Consider the following 18231-nt stretch of genomic DNA (forward strand, 5'->3'; position numbering starts at 1 on the left):
ACTCTCAGCCTAGTGACTGAGAGTTATGCTGACTCTGTAAACAACGTCCTGTACTAGGCCGGTGAGACCAGTTTGATGAGCCAGCAAGGGCTCTGAAAACACATCAGAGATTTTAAAACAAAGTCCTCGCAGTATAAAAAGGAACTGTGAGAAGAACAGGGTTTGCTGGAGCCCGCTCAGATCTACCACACTTTAGGAAAAAAGAAGACATTTTATAGGCACTTTCCATTTCAGGATGTGACCTGCATAAACACTGTAAAGTAAATAAAATTTCCACGTTCTGTGAGGAAGAAGAGACAAACCTCTGTTGTGCCTTTTGGAACAGTCAGAAGGCAGTGAAAATATAGTGTATATTAAAAAGCCTGGAAAAGTGATTTACATCGATTTTTGCCTTTCCTCCTATTTCATTTGAATAAGGCTTCTCAGTTGTCTGATTTAAAAAGCCTTGCACTTTGCTTTTTCCTTCCAGGATGTTTGGGTTTGGTGACCACTTGTCGGTCGTTATGCTTATTTAGGGCTAGGTTTAGGGAAGTCCCTCTGGTGCTCAGTTAGAGGAATAAACATGTTAATAATACCTTTGTGTGTGTGTGAGGAGGAAATAAAACTTCAGCCTGAGGTATTATAGTTTTCCCTTCTGACTCTAACACAGTCTGTATTTCCTAGAAGGCACCCCATCTGGAGATACAGAATACATTTTTTTAAAATTTACATGCTTGGGTGGTTCATTTGGTTAAGTATCTTGGTCTTGGTTTCAGCTCCAGTTGTGATCTCAGGGTTGTGAGATAGAGGCCTCCGTCAGGCTCTGTGCTCAGTGGGCTTGGGTTTCTCTTTCTCCTTCACCCTCTACCCCCTCCCCACCTCAAATAAATTAAAAAAAAAAAAAAAAAAAAAAAACCCGTTTCAAAAAAATTGTGCTTTTGTTTTATCTTTTTTTTTTTTTTTTTTTTTTTTGTGAACACACCATGTAAAGGCACACCATCCCCGCACTCCCATCTCCCACCCAGGCAGCTTCCAGGCCCATCACTTTTTTGTCCAAAACCGCTTGTACTGCTCCACGTCAAAGTCATCACTGAGCTCTGGCTCCTCCTCCTCTTTCTTTCGGAGCTGGGCCTCACGTTTCTGGAACCGTGCCCGCCTCTCCTCTGGGGACAGGGCATCCAGGTCCACAGGCATCTCAAGCATTCGTCGTGGCTCCCGGTAGCGGATGTGGATGGTGGAGCAGTCCTGCTTGACCAGGAGCACGGGGTAGAGGCGTGCATAGGCTTGTCGGTGCACACGTGTGAGGGAGGCCCTGTTGCTGTCGGCCTGCCAGGAGGACGTATGTAGGCGGGCATGCACCAGAGCATATTCCATCAACACGGGCTGCCGCAGCAGGCCAAGCAGCCTGCCCGCGGCGGCCATTCCTCCTTAGGGCCCTTGTGGCACGTGGAGGCTCAGGCTCAGCCACTGGCCTGGTGGGCAACCTGCCCCCCTGCCTGAGCTCCGCAGCCACGCCGAACCCTGGCGTCCCGGCCGACCCGTCACCCCATCCACCCACAGCCCCGCCCCGACGTCATCCGTGTGCGCTGTGTCGCGTGGAGTTGAGGACAACCCTGAGGGCGGGGCAAGGTTGGCGCCGCGCTACGACGCGCAGCCCCGTGCTTTTGTTTTATCTTATTTCATGTTGTAATTTTCCTGCCTCTTCAGAGACTAGGCATCGAAAAAACCGACCCTACCACGCTGACGGATGACGAAATAAACAGATTTGCAAGATTGGACATTGACCCAGAAACCATAACTTGGCAAAGAGGTACCCGTGCAGTATAGACACCCCATTTGCTTCCATTGTTTGCACACCCCACGGTGCCCATGTGGGTTATTCAAGTGTGAGGTCCAGGAGCTCGGGTGTTGGTGTTTTCACAGTTAGGACATGACCAAGATGGTGACCCATTTGTTTTTTTGGCCATCTCCATCAGTCTTTTTCCTTATTAGCTGTAATCAAACCTCCTTTCATTGGGTTCGTTGGACATTTTGCTGGCTTTTCAGTGTTGATTGGAGTGAGGGTGGTTTCAAGGAAGTTCGTGCCTACACCAGAAATAACATTTTGCAAGTTTCATTTTATGCAAAAAGTTTCAGTGTCATGAAGTAGAGAAATTATGTTTTATCACTTCTTGAATCATGTTGCTCTTTTCTCTCAGTACTCTTATCTGGCATAAAGTGACTTGCTTTTTCTTGTCACTCTGTAGCTTGCCTACTCATTTTTACATCATTTTATTAAACTCCTGTAACAAAGTAGGTAGCCTTCAGGGTTGAAACAGTTGGCAGTTCATTGAGTGAGTTGTGTGGCTTCACTGCCATGTGATGATTCTGTGCATGCCGTCCACATGGCCTAGCATTTTCTTTGGTATCAACAGTGCATCTCTCTGCCCTGTGTCACTGCTGAGAAGGAATTTTTGTCCAGTCATGCAGAATGCATCTAATGGCAAATTTATTGACTGTTTCTATGATTTTCATTGCTCAGTAACTATTGCTAGCTAATGGCATTTTAAATTTTTTTTAAAGATTTTATTTATTTATTTGACAGAGCGAGATAGCGAGCACAAGCAGAGGGAGAGGGAGAAGCAGACTCTGCTGAGCAGGGAGCCTGATGTGGGGCTCCATCCCAGGGTTCTGGGATCATGACCTGAGCCGAAGGCAGGCGCTTAACCGACTGAGCCACCCAGGCATCCTGCTAATGGCATTTCAGAGATGACTCCCTTAATATCAAAAACCACCCTGATATTTATTTTTTCTTCCTTTGTTTCAGTAGCTTTAGACAGATGGTATGTTTTCACTTTCCCTTTGCTTTATGTCTAAATCATGCTTTCTAGAAAAGTAGAAGGAAACAAAGGAAAAAATGGATCACACCTACTGACTGGCTACTTTATATTGAGAAATTAAGTACAAAGAATTTGACCTAGTTTTTGAAAATAAGAAGAGGCTCCAACAGCACATTACATCCTTCGCTTATCAAGTGGGATGTGTGTGTGTGAGTGTGCACGCGCGCATGCACACTGCACAAGACACTGCGCGAGACACTGCTTTCGGGGTTTAAATCATTGCAGTCTGGGGAAAGCAATTTTCCATGTTTTTCAAGTCCTTTAAAAATGCCTCTCCCACTTGACCCATTAAAGTACGAACTGGTTTGTTGTTGTTCGTTTTGTGTTTTATGATTGTTTGGCATGTCATTACAAAAAATACGAAATTGGGAATGCACTAAAATGTTAACAGTGATTATTCCTGAAAGGTGAAATGAAGATTAGTTAGTGGGTTGATCTTTGGCGCATTTTCTAAGAGTATGCAATTGGCTGGATACTCTGTCATCGGAATGGAAATTATTTCTTCTAAGTGTGCTGAAGGGAAGAGCAGATAATCTAGCATGCTTCAGAAAGCATTTGTCTTATCCTGCATTTATGGCTCTTTTGTCTCTCAGGATGGTGTAAGGTCAGTGAGTCATCCCACAGAACAATAACCTTGGCCTTTTAAAAAACTGGCCTACTCTGTGTTCCTTTTCACATGCGATTGGCTTTAAAGTAGATGCCAGATTTCTCCTGGATGGTTTGAATTCTCTAGACAGAATAAAACCAAGCCACTCCCCATTTCTTAAAAATACCCTTCTTTGGGGGCGTCTGTCTGGCTCAGGTCAGTAGAGCATGTGACTTCTGATCGTGGGTCGTGGGTCATGAGTTTGAGCCCCATGTTGGGGGTAGAGATGAAGATCTTTAAAACAAAAAAATACATAAAAATAAACATAGCCTTCTTTAAAAATAACTCCTGTTCATTTATGGTATGTGAGCATCATTTCTTAACTTGCTCCCATATTCTAGCTTCACCATCATGTCTGAAATCAAATGTTACTAGGTGGTCATTAAGTTGGACTTGTTGTTTTAAGACTGGCTGGCTTAACTTTATGGCCCTGTTACTAAGAACTGTTCTGTATCTTCTCTTTCTTCTGCAGTATTGGATACCAACGATAGATTCTTGAGAAAGATCACCATCGGACAGTCTCCAACGGAGAAAGGGCACACACGGACGGTAGCTATTTGTTCCTCTCTAAATGAATTATGCCTGTGAAGCAGATCCTTGCTGCTTCTGTCCTCCTCCATCCTCTCCCGTACGATTGATACTGCCAGGTGCTGCTCTGCCTTTTCCCTTTTAAAATGGAAGTGAGTAGGTGTGTGGCATTGAGCACTCCTGACAGCTTTTGCAATAAATCCCATGTGTCACCTGTGTGTTTTTCCCCCAGCACTTTTTCCTGGAGGTGGTGAGCCCCTGGTGAATATCCTTGCACATAAATGGATTAAAACTGCCTCTCTTTTTTTTGTGGCCATTTACAATGTGTCTCTTCAATGTAAGAGCTTCTGTGTTGTTTCCTGGTGTGTTAGGGAAACCATCACCACAGGATTATAAGCTTCCTTCAACAGAGATTGTCGGTGCTACTAGAACATTTATTTTTAAAAATGGGCGACTCGGGGTGCCTGAGTGGCTCAGAGGGTTAAAGGCTCTGCCTTCGGCTCAGGTCATGATCCAGGGTCCTGGATAGAGCCCCGCATCCGGCTCTCTGCTCAGCGGGGAGCCTGCTTCCTCCTCTCTCTCTCTGCCTGCCTCTCTGCCTACTTGTGATCTCTATCTGTCAAATAAATAAATAAAATCTTTAAAAAATAAAAATTTAAAAATTTAAAAAAAATAAAAATGGGCGACTCAAGGTCCTGGAATTACTGACGACACATTTGTGCTATCGGAGAGTTATTTTCATTAAGTTCTTTGGGTACTGTTGTGCTGTCCTGTCCTTTGAAGCTATTTATGTAAGCCTCGGATGCAAACAAGTGTTGCTTTTACAACTCTTTTGGTTTCACGCGGTATTCCCTGTTGTGTCTTTTCCCGGCCCACAGGCCCAGTTTGATATCTCTGTGGCCAGTGAAATCATGGCTGTGCTGGCTCTCACCAGTTCGCTAGAAGACATGAGAGAGAGACTGAGCAGAATGGTGGTGGCATCCAGCAAGAAAGGGGAGCCCATCAGTACCGAAGATCTGGTGGGTACCCGGGGGCTCTGTGGGGACACAGAGGCTTGGTGATGCCTCTGCATCTATTGCTTGAGTATCCCAGCAGTTACTGATGAATTCTATGTGATTTTGCTGCTTACAAGGGAATTACAAAATTTCCAAAAAGTACCTCATAGCGAGTAATTAGGTGGTATGCTGCAGTAACAGACCAGGGGTTTCAGATGGTTTGAGCAACAGCTCCACCCTGAGAGTATTTCTGAAAGCGGGTGTATGACCTCAGTTTGCAGAGAATGTCAGGTGTCTCAGTGAGGTCCTTAGCCCCTGAGGCTGGAGTCAAATCCTGGCCTCTCCCCGTGACAGGCCTCCCTGGCTGAGGCATCTTAGCACGAGGCTCATTGCTCACCATCTCCACGCTAATAACCACGTTGGGAACAGCTCTTTGCCGGTTTTTCAGATGGCCCTCCTGGCTAGTTCTCCACTTCAGGGTTATTTCTGAACTGTCCCTGTGGTAATACGAGGTTTAGAATGAGATCATCTTACAGGTTAATTTTTTGAAAGCCGCTTTGTGTTGACAGACACCAAAATGTTTGGCCTGTGATTAGCAGTCTGTCAGCTGAATTCAGAAAAGGGAGAAAATACTAATTTCTTGTTTTAACAGTCAATATGTGTAAGAAATGAAATCGTTTTGAATTTTTACACCCAAACCAGAAACTTAGAAACTCACCGCACGTGAATATAGGTGGGCTCCGTGGCTTTATCTTCCTGCTTTGTCACCAGTTCATTCAGCTCTGGTTGGATGGCTTTAAAGAGGGACCTGATACATAAGAGTGTGTACTGAACTCCTGGGTACACCTTCAGTTTCAGCTTTGGAAAACACACCCTGAATTTGGTTTTCAAGCACTTCTGCCCAGACATCAAAGTTACGAATAATTTAGTTCTCTAAGAGCTAGCATTTCTGCGCTGTAAACTAGTTTAAAATGGATTCCCTCATCAATCAGCAACAGTGCTTGATTGGGATGCTTGTTTCCAGAGTTAAATGTTTTTCCACAAATTACATGTGAATGTCATTTTCATTTTTTGTATTCTTCCTGCTAAAAATAAGTGACAACCTCATAGTATATCCAGAAAAAAATAAGTCAGTGGATGGTCTAGTTAGGTGAAAGTACTGATTGGTGCAAAATGGCTGAAGAGGGAAGATCTAAGAATGCTAAGTTTTGGTTCATAAGGTTGGGGTTTTTTGCTGCTGGGAAACGTGTCTTGCCTTTCTTTTGTAGGGGGTGAGTGGTGCTTTGACAGTGCTCATGAAGGATGCAATCAAGCCCAATCTCATGCAGACATTAGAGGTGAGCAGAGCAACTCCTGCCTTCCCGAATCAGTCTTCTGTGTCACAGCAGTGTGGTTATGAAGCACACTTCTCTTGGGGGGGGTCAGAGAATTCTTTGCCTGATCATCTCTTTCCTTGTGGTCTTTCTCACTCTTGTGTTTGGGATGTTCCTGAAATACAAAAGAGGTGGCTTTGTATTTTTCTTCCGGGATGACTTGGTCTTTTGGGTTCCAACTAACTTTCATCCCCTTGACCACATGATCGCATTTAGAAGCAGGATCGGCAGCGTGGCCCATGCCATCTCGTTTCCGCAGGGCACTCCAGTATTTGTTCATGCTGGACCATTTGCCAACATCGCACATGGGAATTCCTCCATCATTGCAGACCGGATTGCCCTCAAGCTTGTTGGCCCTGAAGGGTTTGTGGGTGAGTATTTTTGCAAAATCTGTGAATAAACTGGGTGTTTTATTTTAACATCAAGGGAGTTGAGATGGCCTTTTTACAGTTGCTTTTCTCCTCACTTACAGTGACTGAAGCAGGATTTGGAGCAGACATTGGAATGGAAAAGTTCTTTAACATCAAGTGCCGGTATTCTGGTCTCCGCCCTCACGTGGTGGTGCTTGTGGCCACAGTCAGGGCTCTTAAGATGCACGGAGGCGGCCCCACGGTGAGGATCCAGAGTTCAAAGAATCTGATTCTCAGCAGTGTTCTGAAGGCTAAAAGGAAGTCGGGATGACTTGTCGCTCTTTCGTCATTCAGCGGCTCTTGTCCTCATGATTAATAGGGTGCCAGAGGCAAGAGATGTTTCCACAGCTCTTGTACCAGCCACCTTATTGATCATGGAAATTGGCTTCACAGCCAGTCTTTCTGAGGGAACCACCTGATATCTAAACCAAGGACATGTGCTTGGCCAGAGGCACAGAAAACTCCTTTATGTTCAGACTGTTCTTTTTAAGTAAGTTCCTTTTCCCTCGATATAGTGACACTGGCAGCCAGCCAGCTAAACCGTTTAGCAGAGACAGAGGGTCAGCCCCTTCTTGAAAAGCACTCGCTGGGTGAGACCAGCCCAGCCTGAGAGGGAGGAGACAGAGAAAGGTAGATATGCCCTGGACTGCCTCCGGGTAATGGAGAGAAACTAGGTCAGGACTAGTTTATCTTCAACTCTGACCTGAACTTCGTGTTTTCCTGAATTCCTACTAGTTAGAAATTGCACTTTTTATCCTATTATTGTAATACCCTTTTTCAGCACCTGCACATGAAGACATAGTGATACTTTTCAGAAATTACTTGACAAGGTATTAAATACCTAGCCTTACTAAATTCCACAAGCCAGTCTCGCAACTTGAGAAATAAGACCTCCTTCACTTAAAATCAGTGTTTCTTAGTGTAATGATCAGGGGTTTCCCTAACATGGCAGTTCTCAAGCGTTTTAGCCTCAGAACTTCTTTACACTCTCAAAATTATTGAGGACCTGCAAGAACTTTTGTCTCGGTGGAGTGTATCTATGACATTTACTGTATTAGGAATTGAAGCTGAGTTAAATAGTAAAAAAAAATTGTATATTTTTATATATATATATATTTTAAGAATTTTTAATTATTTGAGAGAGCAAGAGCACAAACTGGTAAAGAGCAGAGGGAGAGGGACAAGCAGGCTCCCTGCTGAGCATGGAGCCAGACACAAGGCTTGCTTCCAGGATGCCAAGCCAAAGTCAGATACTCAACTGATTGAGCCATCCAGATGCCCCCCATATTTTATTTCTCTCTCTATATATATCTTTTTAAGTGAAAAGTTGTTAGATTTTCTCAAACAAAATATAAGCATTGTACATTGTTCAGATCTCTTCAGGATCTGGCCTAGTTGGAGACCACTGGACTCTCTTCTTCTCCATGTGATCTCATATCACATGTTTTTTTGCAAAAGTCCATTGTATACTCCCCTGAGAGAATGAGAGTGGAAAGAACCACTTGATACCTTAGAATTATTGTGGAAATAGTCTTGACCTCATGGACCCACGAAAGGATTAGGTCCCCAGACTGCCCATGAGAACCACTGCCATAAACAGCCCCAGCATACCTCTCCAGTCTCACTTGTCCTCAAGGCACCAAAAGCATTCCTGGCCCAGGAGTGCAGGATGGACTCCCCCACCTTTTTTTTTTTTTTAAGATTTTATTTATTTATTTGACAGAGATCACACGTAGGCAGAGAAGCAGGCAGATAGAGGGGGAAGCAGGCTCCCCAATGAGCAGAGAGCCCGATGCGGGGCTCGATCCCAGGACCCTGAGATCATGACCTGAGTCAAAGGCAGAGGCTTTAACCCACTGAGCCACCCAGGCACCCCTGGACTCCCCTTTTATTCCCAGGTATAACCTACATGTTTCCCCCTTATATGCCTTAACACCATTGCACCGTCTTTCCTCCTGATCTCAGGGTCTGAAAAATAGTGCCAGACACTTAACATAGGCAGCACTGAGAGGAAAGCATCCCACAGAAAGCTCTGTCCAGGAGCCAGCCCTACCGCTCTTGTTCCCTCAGGGAGCTGCATGTAAAACCCAGAACATGGCGGCTCAGATCCCTGTGGCCCCTTTTGGAGTGGGAGCACCATTATCTCCAAGGAATGGGAGCAGACCAAGCTGAGATGCTGTGCACTGTGAAGTCCCTAGAATTGGCACTTTCACCTTAACGCTCGTCCCTGTAGGTGCAGCAGGGCCAAGCCGCCGGGCATCTCCGTAACAGTGAACTCACTGCTTCAGTATTCTGACTTTGTCCAAATACCCTGCATATACACTGATGGAAGGAGAAAGTCCTGTGTCGTGTCCCTCATGTTTGCATTGCTCGTGCTCCCTCGTCCAGCTCCATGAAGGCGTGGGCTGGCTCCACGGACCAGCTCAGGAACCCATTGCAGGGCTCATCACAGACTCCACTGGTGGCCATTTCCGGGTGGCGTTTGCGGGGCTGACCACTGCCTTTTTCCCACAAGCCCCTTGACTTCCACCCTCGCTGCTGTGTGCTTCACTCGCGGAGGTTCTTGCCCCCGCCTAGAACACATCCCTTTCCCCACCACCTTAACGAATCTGTCCTCACCTCCTTCGTTCAGGCCACAGACGTCTCCCACTCTGCTCAGAGCAGTCATTTTTGATTGTGTGCAGTAGGGTTGGTCAGATAACCTAAATCCTTCAGGTGGGAAACCACCTTATCCTGCTATAACCAACCCCCCCGACTCTCCCAGGGTGCAGCTTCTGGCCTCTACACCTGGCAAGGCATCATTTTACGCTAAAATTGGATTGTATGTAAAAAATGCCTCTGACTTTGCTTTCTTTCCTTCCAGGTTACTGCCGGACTGCCTCTCCCCAAGGCTTACATAGAGGAGGTAACTTCAGTCATTTCTAATCCCTTGTCCTAAAGAGCACCCCACCCCAAATCAGAGTTTCTCAACCCAATCTGTTCAGAAATGAGTGGGTGGGCGTATGGCTGCCAGGGCAAGGGAGCCTAAAAGCTTGCAGTGTGCTGAAGAACTGCCGTGGATGGAGTTGGGAAGAAGCGTTTAGGAAACAGCCACCCCACAGAGGCTGCCAGTGAAGCCATTAGGGCTAGACCAGTGTGGTTGGTTTTCAGTCGGGACATTTGGCAGTATCTAGAGACATGTGCGATCGTTTTGACTTCAGGTAGGGAGTGCTTCTGGTGCTGAGTATAGGCCAGGGATGCTGCTCAACACCCTACAGCCCACAGGATGGCCCCTGCAACAGATACAATTTGGCCCCAAATGTCAGGAGCCCTGAGGTTAAGAAACCCTGCCCTACACTAATGACCTTTCCTTCCACTGTCTTCCCTGCACTGGCTGCTTCATTACCAAACATCATCTGAGTGTGAAGCAAATAGGAACTTTTTTTTTTTTTTTAAGATTTTTACTTATTTATTTGACAGAGATCACAAGTAGGCAGAGAGGCAGGCAGAGAGGAGGAAGCGGGCTCCCTGCTGAGCAGAGAACCTGATGCTGGTCTTGATCCCAGGACCCTGAGATCATGAGCTGAGCCCAAGACAGAGGCTTTAATCCACTGAGCCACCCAGGTGCCCCGGAACTTTTTTTTAAAATGTCTTTTCATCTGTAGATTTAAATCCATGCTAAAGGGCCAGTGTGCAGGTCAGGATCCCAGTTATTTTGTTAGGTAAAGTTTCCCTAAGCTGATGAGGTTGATAGCAGTCAAGGAGGACAAAGAACTGGGAGCTTGAGTCTTTTCCTATTTGGATCATTTCCTCCCAAACATCGGTAGAGGCTGTTTGGGGTGGTTTGGGGAGAGACGGACCCTCACATGAGATGGAGAGGTCAGCTGCTGCCACCGTTCCATTTTTCTTTCTTTTGGGGGAGACTTTTAAATTGTCAGGCAGTACACTGCCACTGTTCAAGCCCTAAATGAGGTATTTCAGAAGCAGCTAGAAAAGAATTGTTGGTGCCTTGAGTCTGCCTGTCTTCTGAGATATGATTTGCCTTTTATGGTCATTTGTCTGATTCACGCGTAGGAGGGGAATTCACAGTTCTGGCCCTCCTGCCACCCCACAGCCTTTCCTGTGTCTAATTAGAGTGACTGCCCCTAACCAGCCCAGCTGGCGTCTTCATTTAAGAAATTCTCCTTTTTAAAAACTGTTCTTAATCAGTCTTACATATTAATTGGTTTTCATGTAACTAGAGGTAAAGAATTAGCAGGGCTCACAGAGAAAAAAGAACAAGAGAGTTCCTCAAAGAGAGCAAAAAAGATGAATAAGGCTTCAAGTCAAGCCAGAAATGTTAACGTTTTCAGATGGAAAGAGTGAGACTAAGATACATGATACCAGGAAGACATTTATTTTAGCCCTGAGGTTAAATCTGAATTCTACGCTAATTAGTGGTCATTAAATCTATAAAGTCTCCATTCTAGGAGCATATAGAGTTAAAAGTATACAGTCTAATATATGAATGGGAAAGTTTTTACATAATGTAAATAAAGTCAATCTTAAAAAAAAAAAAGAATTAGCAGGGCTCTTTAGAATATCAATTAAATCCTAATTTTAGTTTTCATCCATTAAAGGGGAAAAAGCATAAGTCATGTTAATAATCTTAGTTGTTTTCTGCCTTTATCTTATCTCCTTTTCCTGCTGTTTTATTGAATCCACAGACCAAGGGCTGTTTTACTGCTGGGGTTTGCTCATAATCCAGTGTATTTATTTTTATAGGAGACTATTATATTTTTATCTTAAAAGATTTAGTGTATTTTTAAGCTTATAATAATAACATCCTTTTTGTATTTAAAAAAAAGAAGTTAGGGGCGCCTGGGTGGCTCAGTGGATTAGGCCACTGCCTTCGGCTCGGGTCATGATCTCAGGGTCCTGGGATCGAGCCCCGCATCGGGCTCTCTGCTCTGCGGGGAGCCTGCTTCCTCCTCTCTCTCTGTCTGCCTCTCTGCCTACTTGTGATCTCTCTCTCTGTCAAATGAACAAATAAAATCTTTAAAAAAAAAAAAAATAAAATAAAATAAAAAATAAAAAAAAGAAGTTAAACAATTTAAAGATATAATACATGATTTGAGTCCCCTGAACAGTTTGGTACGTATTTTTCAACATGTAAAATATTTCATGAATATATTCATGTTTTTTTATATTTGTCCAAAAATAGAATTAATTAAGCTGTCCATCGTTTTGCAACTTTGGTACACTTTAGTATATCTTTGCTAGGTTCCGTGTTAAAACAAATTTTTTTCACTCTCATAACGCCTACATGGTACGTATTTTTTGACTGTGTATGTCATAAGTCCCTGGCCCGTCCCCCATTGAAGGAGGTTTGTGTTTGCAGTTTTCCAAGGCTGCGAGCAACACTGCCATTAACATTTAACATATTTAAAGGTATGTTTCCTTAATCACTTTCCTCTAAATGCCACAATATTCGGTTCTTAAAGGTGGCATTTATCCTGTTTTCTTTGTCCCCACTGATGGCTCGTGGTCAAGTTCCTTAGAGCCTTTGAAAGCATCCCTGATCACTTTCTATTTTCTGAGAGCACTTTGGTGGGTGTGTAATGGACACCAGGCGCTGTGCTGGGCGCCGTCTTCTGACGGAAGGGTCCGTGCGCCCCCGAGTAGAGTCAGTTTATGCCATTGTACCAAGAGTACATAAAATCTACAAACACAAAGTTGTCAGTATCATTTACTTAAGAGCAGCTAATTCCCAGCAGACGGCAAATATGCTGGTAAGATGTGGTTTGGCAAGAGCAACTATACCAGCTCTCGTGCCTGCCGTTCAGCCAGGAAACAAGCCTCGCTCCACTCCAGCTTGGCAGGCTGGCACAGGGCAAGGGCACCATGGTGCCCCCTCCCCACCCTGTGTGAAAAGGCGTGGGCAGACCTGTGGGCAGTTCCCACGGGAAGCAGCTTCTGGCTACAGGAGACATGTTCCCATTTAAGAAGAACCTGCCACTGACCTCGTGGACGCTTCCCCGTTGTTCTTACAGAACCTGGAACTGGTTGAGAAAGGCTTCAGTAACTTAAGGAAACAAATCGAAAATGCCAGAATGTTTGGAGTTCCAGTGGTAGTGGCGGTGAACGCATTCAAGTAAGTACAAAGAGTGGGAGTCAAGGGGGGACTGTGAGAAAGAGCCAGAAACCATCCCCCAGCGCTAACTGTACAGCCCCGCGGGTAGCTCTGTTCTGTTCTTCAGTTACTGGTATTGGTTATTAAGCCTCTGATCGGGAGCTCCTGACGAGAGCTTGCGGAGGAGGGGCTCCACAGATGCCACAGCGAACTTGTCACTTCTCCCACGGAGGGCCCAGGGTCAGCTGTGGCTCCCACGGGTCCCGTTCTCCACAGAAGGACACACAGACGTAAAGTAAAGGGTTCTTTTTTGCTCTCTAGAGGCCTGTGATGCTAACAGGAGGTCATAGCCCTACAGCGTTCCCTTACTTCAGTACGTCTAGCGGGGCACTGTCTTGACAAATAGTTGAACGTGCCGAGCTAGAAGGGTTCATGCAAGAGAGAACTTGTGGAGGTTGTTTAGGTATTGGAGTGCTGGTTTTAGTCTTGCTATAATGGCCAAACCACAGCAGAACGGGAGAGAACAATTTTAGCAAGCTAGTGTTTATTTTATCTTTTATTTTTTTAAAGATCTTATTTATTGGGCGCCTGGGTGGCTCAGTGGGTTAAGCCGCTGCCTTCGGCTCAGGTCATGATCTCGGGGTCCTGGGATCGAGTCCCGCATCGGGCTCTCTGCTCAGCAGTGAGCCTGCTTCCCTCTCTCTCTCTCTCTCTGCCTGCCTCTCCGTCTACTTGTGATCTCTCTCTGTCAAATAAAAATAAAATCTTTAAAAAAAAAAAAAAAGATCTTATTTATTTATTTGACAGACAGATCACAAGTAGTCAGAGAGGCAGGCAGAGGGGGAGGAGGAAGCAGACTCCCTGCTGAGCAGAGAGCCTGATGCGGGGTTTGATCCCGGGATCCTGAGAACATGATCTGAGCTGAAGGCAGAGGCTTAACCCACTGAGTCACCCAGGCGCCCCATAGCTAGTGTTTATTGATTGCTGTGATGGGCCTGGAGTGTTGGAGTATTCTGCATGTTTCTGTCATCTAAGCCTCATGACATCCCAGGAAAGTAATTGCTGTGGTTACTCCCATTTTACCACATGGAGTCCAAAGCACATGAGGATTAAATAACTAGCCAGAGGTCACCACGTCATCACTGGTGGAGCCAGGAGTTGAACCCATTCAGTATTACTTGATTCATTTCCATTCATCACTAAGTAACTCGCTAGAGTTTTTATGGCAAACATAAGACCAAGCTTGTCCTCGCCAACCGTCCTCAGTGTTTTAACAAGAATCGCTGCCTTTCCAGGACCGATTCGGAGGCCGAGCTGGATCTCGTCAGCCGCCTTGCCAAAGAACATGGGGCTTTTGATGCTGTGAAATGCACGCACTGGGCAGAAGGGGGCAAGGGCGCCTTAGCCTTAGCTCAGGCTGTCCAGAGAGCATCTCAGGCACCCAGCAGCTTTCAGCTCCTTTATGACCTCAAGGTGAGTTACTTTCTGTATGGAAGAAACAAAAAAGCACCATAAAGTTTCTGTGTGGTTGCCTCTCTTCAGATCCTGTGTTTAGCACCTTCAGCCCCGTGGGTTTGATCCCCACGTCAGTGAGTTACACCAGCAGAGCCTGGGCTGCTTCCTTACAGAGGAGTGGGTCCCTGCAAGAAGTCACTGGGAGGTCGGCTCCCGGCCTAACTTTTGAAAAGACTCACAGTACCTTCCCTTTGCTGGCAGGAGAAAGGGCTAAATGGAGGGCCAGGAACATAATTCACTATGGCCTTGAACTCAGGTCACCAGCCCTGTTGTGGCAAATTGGCAAGGGGCCACAGCAAGCTCAGAAAAGTTTGCTGACCACTTCCCAGTAACGGGAAAGCCCTGTGCTCCTCAGCTCACTTCCTGGTTCAGGGCGCCTCAAGTTCAGAGAAGCTCTCCGGTGTAAAGCCGGCAGGGCTCAGCATTCTTTGCGTCACTGAGTAACTCTAAGCAGCACTGCTGCTTCCGTGCTCTCATAAAGTTAGTTCAGAGAGAGGTGGTTCTTACTCAGGGTTGTATTTTGTTTTCAGTTCTCTGCCCCTGTATTTCAGGGTGTGGTTGGACATTAAGTAAGTATGCCCACAACGACTGGAACCTTCATTAGGAACGTAGGATGGAGGTGGTATATAATTCTGCTTATATTCTCCCGGCTGGTTCTTGGCATGGTTTCTAAAAGATAAGCATAGACTTTCAAAATCAGCCATAAAAAGGGAGGAAACCCCAGTATTCTTGAATTAACATTGCAGATAAAATACACTGACATTTGGTCAACATTGTCCTATGGACCTTGACATTTTCTTACTGAGCTTTATAGTTTTATAGACTGGTTTGAATATCCATTCAACCAATCATATTTTTAGGAAATGCCTTAAACACACATCTGCACACAAATGCAACGAAAGCATTGTTAGGGGCTCTCTCTAAGCCCTGTCCCAGGTACCTGAGTTAGAAGCCCCAGTCCTGGAAGGCCAGCAGCAGGCCCCAAGGAGGTGACGTGATGAGGACTTAAATCTCTCATTTTTACTCGGAACTTTTCTCTGTTAGGACAGACTGGATGCTGCCACTTTTTGTCTTCTTTCGCATCTGTTGGTCTTCAGTCACCCCTCAACAAAAGTACCGCTGCTTCAGAAGTTCCGAGTGTGCCTTGGCATTGATGAAGCTCCAGGGATGAGATGCGCGTGAAAGCAGTCTTGTCGCGTCTTGATAAAACCATGGCTGAATAGATACTTTATTTTTGTCCATTATCCAAAGCCTCTTCATAGATTATCACTGTTCAGCTCAGAAGGGATTTTTATCTTTATAGATTATTGCTCCTTTCAGAAAACAACCCTTGCCCCGTATGTCCTCCTGGCCTTAGTTGCTGGGGAGCATGGAGGCAGACATGTTGCTGGATTTCGGTCAGCTTTCCTTCCCATTTCCCTCAGGCAGTGTCTCCCTATGCTGGTGGCCGTGCATCCCAGCGCCCCGGTGGAGCAGCGCCATAGGGTGGAGGCGCTCACAGGGTGGGGACCCCCCCTGTGCCCCCCGCCCTCTGCCCTCCACGCAGGGTGCTTTCTGCTTCATAGCCTTCCTCAGCACTCCTGGTGCGTGAGCATCATGGAAATCACTGGGGTGTTATTTTTTTTAATATGTAGATGATTTGTTTTTTAGGACTATTTCTAAGCAACAGCCGTCCGCAATCAATATGTTGTGTTAAAAATAGCCTCTGCCTCTCATGTACAAAGTGGGGGTTATTGGATGGATATTGGAGGTCTTCCTTCATCAGTAGTACCCCAGGTCTGGTTTGACATGAGTCTCATCTCCAGCCACAGGAACATTTGTTTTTTTTTATGACGAAATAGTCATTCATGGGTAGTTGGTAGTACTGTCAGTGGTGTACCTAAGGACATCCTGAATATGCACGCGTGTGTGTGTCTGTACACACACACACACACAGTAACCATACCTCTGTGGGACATTTTCCACTCGCAATATCTGAAGCTCGGTATTAAAAGAAAATGTTGCTAACCCAAATTACTTCGGCTTATTTGCATATTTATATGTATGTGTAGGGGCGCCTGGGGGGCTCAGCTGGTTAAGTGTCTGCCTTTGGCGCAGGTCGTGATCCTGGGGTCCTGGGATCGAGCCCCCACGTTGGGCTTCCAGCTCAGCGGGGAACCTGCTTCTCCCTCTGCCTGCCACTTCTCCTGCTTGTGCATGTGTTCTCTCTCTCTGACAAATAAATAAAATCTTTAAATATATGTGTGTGCATGCGTGCATGTGTGTGTGTAAGAGCATCTTCTCAGCCTTTGGGGAACTCCGACCTGGAATGTGGCCGAGTCCCAGTTCACCATCATTGTGTGCACCCAGTCATGGCATCTCCCTTCTCTTCCCTGTCTGTTAGCTCCCAGTCGAGGATAAAATCAGGATCATTGCACAGAAGATCTACGGGGCTGACGACATTGAATTGCTTCCCGACGCTCAACACAAAGCTGAAGTCTACACAAAACAGGTAGATATTTGGTGGTTCATTCACTTCTTCACGGTGGCCCAGAGTCAGAGCCCCCAAGTTCTTCCAGCCCTGCGGGGTACCACTGCCTCACTTCTCTCAGTGGTAGCCCTTTCCCCTCTGAATACGGAGTTTGGATGAGGTGGTCCAGGCCTTTATCTACTCAGATGTGGTATAGATGAATGTGTGGAAAAGCCATGAAGAAGTAGGAAGTGTCTTCCTCAAATATTAAGAGCCTGCCTTCAGTTGTATTCTAATGTCTGCTCCAAACTATCATTTTTAATTGGTTATGTGGATGAAAATACAATACTCACTTTTAGAATATGGTTGTAGGCACTTGCCTCTCTCACCCAACAGAGGTTTTGGTTTTTTTTTTTGGATCTGTGATAACTAAGCTCGGGGCAGTAAGGTCCAGATGGGTATAAAGGGAATTGGATATTTTATTTTATTTTATTTTTTTAAAGATTTTATTTATTTATTTGACAGAGAGAGAGAGCACAAGTAGGCAGAGAGGACAGCAGGGGGGAGGAGGGGAAGCAGGCTCCCTGCTGAGCAGAGAGCCCAATGCAGGGCTCGATCCCAGGACCCTGAGATCATGACCTGAGCAGAAGGCAAAGGCTTAACCCACTGAGCCACCCAGGCACCCCGGGAATTGGATATATTAAATAAATGGAAGAATCTGTATCATCACCATCCCCAGGTGTGCTTTGTTGCACTTTCAGCCTTTCATTGGTCTTACTTTTTCCCTTCTCAGGGCTTTGGGGACCTGCCCATCTGCATGGCCAAAACACACTTGTCCTTGTCTCATAACCCAGAGCAGAAGGGTGTACCCACGGGCTTTGTCTTGCCCATCCGTGACATCCGCGCCAGCGTCGGGGCCGGTTTTCTGTACCCCTTGGTGGGGACGGTAAGTGAGTGCTACAGGCAGAGAGGGGGTGGTTCGTCTGGGCTTCTCGTCTGACATTGGTCATGGGAAGCTGAGCAGAGTTCCTCACTGAGCAGCAAGCTGGAGTCAGGCCCCTTAGACTAATCCCCTTGCTGTGGACCATCCAGGTGTCAGTTCAAGGATGAAGCCATAACAGCTTATCATGAATAACAGTTCTGTTTCCCAGGGGCAGTATGACATTGACTGAATCCAGGACAGGCCTCTTCGATCGTCTGTGACAGTGCTAATATATAATCACAACTGACCTTCACTGGGCACCTTTCACAGATGAACTCAGTCGTGCCCAGGCATCCTTTGACGTAGGGATGGCCCTCCCAGGTCTTCTTGACAAGCCTGGAGCTTAGGCCTGAAATGTATTGGGAATTTGGTGTTTCGGAGGAA

At 45.9% G+C, this 18231-nt stretch overlaps 2 protein-coding genes across 2 annotated transcripts in view; one reads left to right on the top strand and one right to left on the bottom strand.

Annotated features, from left to right (window-relative positions):
• MTHFD1 (methylenetetrahydrofolate dehydrogenase, cyclohydrolase and formyltetrahydrofolate synthetase 1) overlaps positions 1-18231 on the top strand; it is a 58193-nt gene that overhangs the window by 36824 nt on the left and 3138 nt on the right. Inside the window, exons 16-26 of the mRNA XM_046007005.1 lie at positions 1687-1789; positions 3977-4053; positions 4911-5051; positions 6296-6364; positions 6660-6771; positions 6873-7012; positions 9674-9715; positions 12822-12922; positions 14197-14374; positions 16800-16907; positions 17659-17811. Coding sequence (XP_045862961.1) covers positions 1687-1789; positions 3977-4053; positions 4911-5051; positions 6296-6364; positions 6660-6771; positions 6873-7012; positions 9674-9715; positions 12822-12922; positions 14197-14374; positions 16800-16907; positions 17659-17811 — 1224 coding nt within the window. The remainder of the gene's footprint in view (positions 1-1686; positions 1790-3976; positions 4054-4910; positions 5052-6295; positions 6365-6659; positions 6772-6872; positions 7013-9673; positions 9716-12821; positions 12923-14196; positions 14375-16799; positions 16908-17658; positions 17812-18231) is intronic.
• On the bottom strand, positions 921-1543 carry LOC123943128 (39S ribosomal protein L55, mitochondrial-like). Its single transcript, XM_046007015.1, has one exon. It carries the CDS (start codon positions 1399-1401, stop codon positions 1021-1023), a length of 381 nt encoding a protein of 126 aa, XP_045862971.1. The 5' UTR covers positions 1402-1543; the 3' UTR covers positions 921-1020.

This window comes from Meles meles, chromosome 6 (assembly GCF_922984935.1).
Source record: "Meles meles chromosome 6, mMelMel3.1 paternal haplotype, whole genome shotgun sequence".
NCBI lineage: Eukaryota > Metazoa > Chordata > Mammalia > Carnivora > Mustelidae > Meles > Meles meles.